At 36.1% G+C, this 7,899-nt stretch overlaps 1 protein-coding gene across 1 annotated transcript; it reads right to left on the bottom strand.

The window, feature by feature from the left end:
- Nucleotides 1-181: 181 nt before the first annotated feature.
- On the bottom strand, nucleotides 182-965 carry LOC120288974. The gene is made up of 2 exons (XM_039303332.1): nucleotides 408-965; nucleotides 182-265 (listed from the first exon to the last, which is right to left on the bottom strand). Exons 1-2 carry the CDS (start codon nucleotides 936-938, stop codon nucleotides 197-199), a joined length of 600 nt encoding a protein of 199 aa, XP_039159266.1. The 5' UTR covers nucleotides 939-965; the 3' UTR covers nucleotides 182-196.
- Nucleotides 966-7,899: the final 6,934 nt, after the last annotated feature.

A 7,899-nucleotide genomic window follows, 5' to 3' on the forward strand; every position in this document is an offset into this window, starting at 1 on the left:
CCGCCATTGAACGCTTCACTCAGATTATTATCAACGACATCACATTTAATATCGGTGTCAAAGGAGGCTTTGCACCAATGTTTTGGCTCAATACGGAATAAGTCATCATGACCTTCTCGAGTCAGTTCCTTCAACCTCTGTCTATGCATCTCGAAATCTGACATATTATTGCTCTTGACACATCTCCAAAATTGCCTCAACAACTGTTTTCCTTTGTATTTTTGACCCCAGTTGGAATAAATGTGCCTTGCACACATCCTATGCTCTGCATTTGGCAACAGTTCAGCTACGATTGGACAAGACCCCGACAATTACCGAAAAAAGAAAATATATATGAAAACAGAAAGAAGAACATTGTAATGTCACAATCAATTTACAAATGAAAACAGAAAAAAAAAAAAGCATACCTTTTGTTGATCACTTATCAACGCCCATCCGTCACCATTACACATATCGAGGTCTGACTTCAACAATTCGATAAACCAAGTCCATGTGTCCTTATTCTTGATTCTTACCACTGCCCATGCCACTGGATACATTTGATTGTTGACATCCCTTCCAACGGCACATAACAACTCACCCTTGATCAAACCCCTCAAAAAACATCCATCTAATCCAATGATCTTTCTACATCCAGCCAAAAAACCTTTCTTGCAAGCATCAAAGCAAATGTAAACCCTATCAAATACTGGTAGAGAATTTGGCCATGGCCTTTCAACTTTCAATTTAAAATTGCTTGATGGGCTTGCAGTGTAAAGCTCTCCCAAGTAGTCGTGCATCTGTGCATATTCCTTCTTGTAATTGCCTTGCAATTCCTTCAATACTTTCAGCTTTGTTCTCCTACACTGACTGAAAGTGACATTTACTCCAAGTTGTTCTCTAACTAATTTCTTTAACTCAGGTGCTTTGATTTTAGGCATTGCAGAAATGAGAATCATGAAGTGCTTAGCTAAATAAGTGCTAGACACTCTCTTATTCTCGAAAGTGATACTGCATATATGCTGATTTACATACCTTCTCAAATGAAATGACCCAGTTTTTCTATCAAGAGCACCATAGATTATCCAAGTTACAATTGTTCTGCCACACTGCCTCTCTTACAACACTTTTTGTGTTCTTAGTGTATTTGATTGCTCTTTGCTCAGCCACATAATACTTCAAAATTGCATTCTTGAACTCAGTTGCATCATCAAATGTCATGCCAACAATAAATTCTGGATTTGTACCACTTTGATCATATGATGGGAACCTACTTCTCCTCCTTGAAATAACATCAACCTCTTCATCACCCTCATCATTTAAAATTGATTGAAGACTGTCTTCCTCATCTAAATCAGCATACTCTGTTTCGTACCCAGAATCATCTAACGATTGAGCCTCATCCACAATCGGTGGTTGGGAAGTACTAGTTGCCTCACTATAATTTAAAATTTGGAGCCTATGTCTTGCTGAAAATTCAATTAATTTTTTCCTTGCTTCAACCAGTTCAAAGTTATCATCATCACTCGCCTCTTCCATATCCACCAAATTATGTGCATCATCATCCTCTTCCTCATCTAGATCCCTATTGGCAACTCCAGCCCGATTCCGGTCATCATCAGTATTCCTAATCACATTAGACATATCTCTAGTTTCCATCTCAACACCCCTCATCTCAGCTCCTGCCTTTTCATTATCAACATGCTCAACATATAGTGTAATATTTTCATAGCACAGATGATGATAAAATAGATCCATCACATCAGCGTTATCCCATAAATACCTAAGAGTTACTCCGTCTACAAGAGTCTTACTTCCAGAACTCAGAAAAGAGTTTCTCTACTCTACACACACCCAAAGTCTCAATAGCTTCAATTATACTAGACAGTGAAGGCTTACTTAAACTTATTTCAGCAACATCAGCCCTTTCACCTATGTATTCCAATGGTGGGCCACCTTTAAATTTACCTCCATAGCGAACAGTGACATAAACTTTGTTCTCGGCCATTGGACCTACAAGGGAACAAAAACAAAAAGCAGAGCACTTTCAATCATCAAATTATTGAAGTAATGTTCAAGTTTTAAATTGAAAATATTTTTATAAAAGACTAACAATCAATATAGAAACAACAAATTAGCATAATCCGTTTTACAGCCACAATGCAACTACATGATCAATAGTGAGAGCAATGTTCTAATTTGCTGCAATGTTATAATTTATCGCAAGAATTGGAAAATGCAAAATAACCATAACGCAGATAGTAAAACGCCGCTATAATGTAGAGAGTAAAACACCTTTGCAAAACAAAACAAAAAAAATGGTAATATTACTATGACATACCCAAATACTATAATGTAGAGAGTGATACCATTCTTTTTTTCTTTTCTAAAAATCCAAAGAATTCTACTTACTTTATACATTACATGAGGAGTCACCATCGCCGTCCCTGATGCCGCTCGCTCCGCCGTTGAGACGCCGAGATGCCCACAAGACATATCTTTGCATGAACTCGCAATCATCAAAGAAGAGAACATAAAGTCGATGTGTGTCAAACTCGAGCTCTCTAAACTCCAAATAATGAAGAACTGAGGATGCTAACTGACATCGTTTTACATAATGCAGAGATTAAAGCACTTTTGCAAAACAAAAAAAATCGTAGCATTACCATGAGATACCCAAATGTTATAATGCAGAGAGCGATACCTGCGTGAGGAGGAGTCGCCATCGTCTTCGCTGACCCTGTCGTCGTCCCCGACGCCAATCGCTTCACCGCTGAGATTTCCAAACTCCCGCAAAGAGGTCTTCACACGAACTCGCAATCGTCAAAGGAAGGAAAGAACACGAACTCACGACGAGCGTCAAACTCGAGGTTGATGAGGACCCAAATCGCAAGAGAACCACAAATCATCAAATTTGGGGCTTAGGGTTCGGACGAATTCGATTTAGGACTTACGGTATGAATGAATTCGATTTGGGGCTTAGGATTCAGACGAGTTCGATTTGGGGCTTAGGGTTCGGACAAGTTCGATTTGGAGCTTAGGGGATACTCGGAAAGCGAAAGAATACGTAGAGATGGAGAGGGGAGGGAGAACACGATGGTGAAGAAGACGTACAAACGGAGGGGGAGATGATGTCGTGGTGAAGGAGAAAGGAGGAGACAACGTCGTGGCGAAGGAGAAAGGAGGAGATGGCGTCGTGGCGAAGGAGAAAGGAGGAGACAGGAGACGGCGTCGTGGTGAAGAAGAAATGAGGAGACGACGTCGTTCTGCATGCGTGGCTTTTTTTTTTTTTTAAACTATTCGCAACGGAGGAGAGAGAAATGATTAAAAAAAGCCACACGGGGCCACGTCAGCTTTTTCCGTTAAGAAATTAGATGGCGTTGATTTTAGGACTAGTTTGAAACATTTTGACAAGTTGTAGGACTGAAATGCATTTTTTGCAAGTTTTAGGACTGAAATGCACTTTCGTGACAAGTTGTAGGACTTCTGGAACACTTATCCCATTAAATTTTAATGGAAATCAATCCATGTATGCTGACCATGTTTTGATATCCCTGATTGGGTGTGCATTTGATTCCAACTTGAGGCTAATTTGGTTATGGATTGATGCTATTTTGATCAAGTAGACTCATAAATGCTTGTTAGAAAATATGGCTTCAATTTCATGGCAATTTGTGATCAAACAATCATAATTTGCAGTCTCATATGCTCTGTTACAATTCTGATTGTATGTTGGAAGTTGTGGATTAAGTATAGATTAGATGAATTTTGTCTTAGCTTGGTTCTGTTTTGCTATTTTGCTGCTCTGTTCTTGTGTAAATTGTTTTAGCCGATTGACATATCTCTGCTCTTGAATTTTTTAGAAAAATATGCATGCTGAATCTAAGAATGTTGTCTTCTTAAAGCTGCTTGTGATATGCTGTTTTTTTTTTTTCTGTGGCTAGCTGCTATTAGTATTGAAATGAAATAGTCGATGTGTCACGATTTCGTATGCCTGATATGTCATTTTCTGTTTTAGCTTAAATGAGGTAATAGATGAGGCTTTCTGGTCTTGAGCCCTTTTAGACATAGAAAATAAACTTCTAGAGCTTCGATTTGATATGTCACACGCCCATAATGGATGTCGTTTGGTCACTCAAAAACACCTACAAAGTCTGTCAATTCTGCAGTAGTTTTTAGGTTGATTTGCTGTTTTGACTTACTGCAATTTTCTGTTTTAACTGGAACGAGCTGGTAGATGATATTATTAGGACTTAATGTCTTCTAGATATTTGTAATAGACTTCTCAAGCTTTCCATATACATATTATATGTGTGATTTGACTATTGTTTGCCCAGCCTAATGAATGTTACCATATCAATGTTTGACTCTGGAAATTCAGAGGATAGATTAGACTGATTTTCATTCGTGCTATGATTTCTATGATGATTTTTTGACGAAGTTGTCTGCATGAAACTTGTGCCTCATTGTCTTCTTGACATTTGAAACACGTGTTACAAGTTTCGCATTAATGCATGGCATATCATAGTTGAATCTTGTTTGATATGAATATCATGCATCCATTTGGCTAATTGCAATTGAAATTTGTCAAGCATTACATTCTTAGTTCCAAGTCACTTTGCAATGTTAATGACTTGTGTGACGTCTTTACATTCTGATTTAGGGTTAAATGTTTACCCAAACCTTTTTCGCATTCAACCTTATGTCATGTGCAAGTTTCACATTTTTGTACATTGTCTAGGTGGTCTTACGAACCTTTAAACATGCCTTGTATTTTGTCCTGTTTGTGACTTGAATTTGCTGGATTCATGTTCATGTTTGATGCTTATGTCTATTTGTTATAGTAATGACTTCTATGCGTTGTCTTAGTCATATAAGATGAGGCAAGGAATCCTTGTTTCTTAGATTAGGTTTAGATTAGGACCCTGAGGATGGATATAGCGTGAAGATGGTGGAGGTCGATGTCTATTCCGACCATTGTCATGTACTATTTGTTTTCCTGACATATGTCTCGGGTTCTTTTCGTTGTATAAAACCCGACGAGTTACGGGTTTTCTTTCTTTCTTTTTTTAATTGTTTTCTCTTTTATATTTTTTAGGACTGCCTGGTAGATTTACTATTTACTGCTTTTCTTTGATTGCTTACTTAATGTCTTGCAATTTCAATTTCATTGGTTGTTCTCCTTTCTATTTTTTTTTAGAAATAGAATAGCATGAAAATGATCAACCACGCATGATCATTTAGTCTAGGAATAATGATTCTAAAAATGTAAAAAGAAACGCATGGACATGTTAGGAAAAACACAACATATTGTTTAGGTACCGAAATGGTGTTAATAGCAATATTAGCGTAACCCAAGTCCCCGAACCTAGATATCTGATTGTGTAGGAATCGAGGGTACACTCCCGACCCTCGATTGGGTTTTTAGCCAACCCCCAAAAAACAAGGCTAGTGGCGACTTCCGTCTATTTTTAGGATGTCATAAATAATTAGATTGTATGAATAAACCTACTGTCATGTGGGGTACGAGCTTGGGAGAGCTCATGATCTCGTGATCAAGTACTCCTAAACTCGACCTTTCCCACCTTGAACATTTTGAGGGGCGGTGAGATCGGGTCGCGACATACTTTTGTTTCTTTAACTTGATCCATCCTTTCATAAGTGACATGAAGTTTATCCCATATTTCTTTGATTGTTTCATAAGAAGATATTCTCTTATACTTAGTAGATGATAAAGCACAATAAAGAGAGTAGATAGCTTTTGCATCTAGGGCTTCCCTTTGTATTATTTTGTCTGAGATAGAGTGATAGAAGGTTCAAGAATTTCTCTATCTTTGTTTGCGTTGGGATTGATTCCTTTATTCACAACATCCTATTCCAAAGACTCTTGGATCTGAGGAATGCCTTAATCTTATTTTTCTAGATTTGTAATATTTCCCATCAAAGTATGATGGTCTAGTGTTGCTTTGTCCTTCAATGAGACTTGGTGTTATAATGCTAATCATAGAAGATTGTTAGCTAAAAAAAAAAAAAAAAAACATTTTTAGCTCAAAAGTAAAAACACTTTAATAAAAATGAGCAGCTTGCTTTGATACCAATTGATGTAGCTAGCAAGTGTAACCTAAATGAGGTGAATAGGTGATTTTATAAGACCCTCACAAATTAATGCGAAGTAGAATGAGTCAAGATCAAAGTCTACACAAAGGTTAAATTTTTTTTTTATGAGATACAATAGAATTTAGATACACCCAGCGAGTGTGCAATATATTTTAATAATAAACAATAAGAGCTAAGGGTTGAGAAATTTTACACAAGGTTTATTGTGATTTGGCTTAGATCAATCACGTATCCATTCTCTCACACTAATAACTTATCGGCTAGATTTCACTATATGATCAACAAAAGATTACATTAGTCAACCACTCTTTCTATACTTCTCTCGTAATCACAAAATTGAAGCTCATGAAAGATGAGTGTATAGCCAAAATACGCTCGGACTTTGGAATTATATATTCTAGGCTTCATCTCTTACTTGCTTCTCAATCCCTTAATCTCCTCATATACTCCTCGACTTAAAAATTAGCCGTTGGACAGTCTCTAGAGGATCATCTTCAAATCTACTCGTTAGACAAAACTGTATCAAGATGATTGAGTGATTGTTGAGCGATAGAAGCAGAATCTCCACTTAATTATGGTCGCCCATACAACAAGAGTCTATTTTCCATAAGTAGAGTTTCTCCATTTAGAGAGAATTTGTCTTTAGGATTGATTTGCCAATCAATTAGATTGAATGAATCATATCTTTCTTGGTGTGAAATCCAAACTAGATCACTTACCATTATATGTTCTAAGCTTGTGTCATGTTCTACCAAGTTGTCTTGTTCTAAACCTGCTATGTTCTGAGCTTGCTTTGTTCGGTACCTATCTTGTTTTGTATGTAAAGTCTGAGTATGATTTGTCTGAAGTAGATTTCACAATATGGATTTAAGTTTGAACAAATTCATTCTTAAAGTTGGCGTATGAACAGATTTAACCTTAATGTCTGGACATATTTTGAATAAGTACAACTTCAACATATAGTCTAATTTCCTTTACAAGTTCTATTAAAAAAATCACCCGCATAGCAGTTTATGCATCTTTCACCTAGTTACTCAATCATTAAAGATGTTAGTAACCTTTGATTACTTTGTCATCTTCAAATTCCAGTTTAACATGATTATTGCATTGTGATGTATTTCATCTCAATTATCATTCTGGATCGGCCATCTACATCCATTAGGCGCATAGGCCAAGGTCTTTATTAATTTTCTTTTCTCAAATATAATATTCATTTTGTAATTTGAAAGATCAACTTAAAAATATTAAGTTTGGATGAATGAAAAGTACTAAACTATAAACAATAATGTAATTCTTTATGTGGAAATTCAAAAAACAAGGGAATTTAGATCTTTATGATTTTTCACAATAACAAGGATGAAGACATACCTTTATCCATAGCATCAATGTTGAAAATGATTGTTGCAGAAAACAAGAGAAACAAATAAATTTGATTTCTTTCCCTTAACCCACTCTTTTACTTAGGCGAAAGATCGCTTCAAGTGCCAAAAGTTGGTATGAAGAGACACTTAAGTGTCAAAAGTTACGAAAATGACACTTAAGTGCTAAAATTAGAGCAAAATGGATCACTTAAGTGCCAATCCGGCCAAAATGTTGACGTGCGCAATTTCCGGCAAAGTAAGTGCAAAATGGTGTTGTTTTGCATGCTGACATGGCTAGACAATGCAAAAACGACATCGTTTTGGTGTTGACGTGGTAAAAAAATTAATATAAAAATTAATAAAATGAAATTTAAAACTAAATTTATTTAAAACATTTATAAATAAAAATTAAAAAAATTAAAAAAAAAAAAATATTTTTTTA

This window comes from Eucalyptus grandis, chromosome 10 (assembly GCF_016545825.1).
Source record: "Eucalyptus grandis isolate ANBG69807.140 chromosome 10, ASM1654582v1, whole genome shotgun sequence".
Classification (NCBI taxonomy): Eukaryota; Viridiplantae; Streptophyta; class Magnoliopsida; order Myrtales; family Myrtaceae; genus Eucalyptus; species Eucalyptus grandis.

What these genes read in the sequence shown, in the direction of transcription:
- LOC120288974 (XM_039303332.1), bottom strand. Translation starts at nt 938, where the DNA reads ATGATTCTCATTTCTGCAATGCCTAAAATCAAAGCACCTGAGTTAAAG. An exon ending in TGATAAGTGATCAACAAAAG is followed by an intron (nt 266 to 407) that starts GTATGCTTTTTT and finishes TGCCAAATGCAG; the next exon opens with AGCATAGGATGTGTGCAAGG.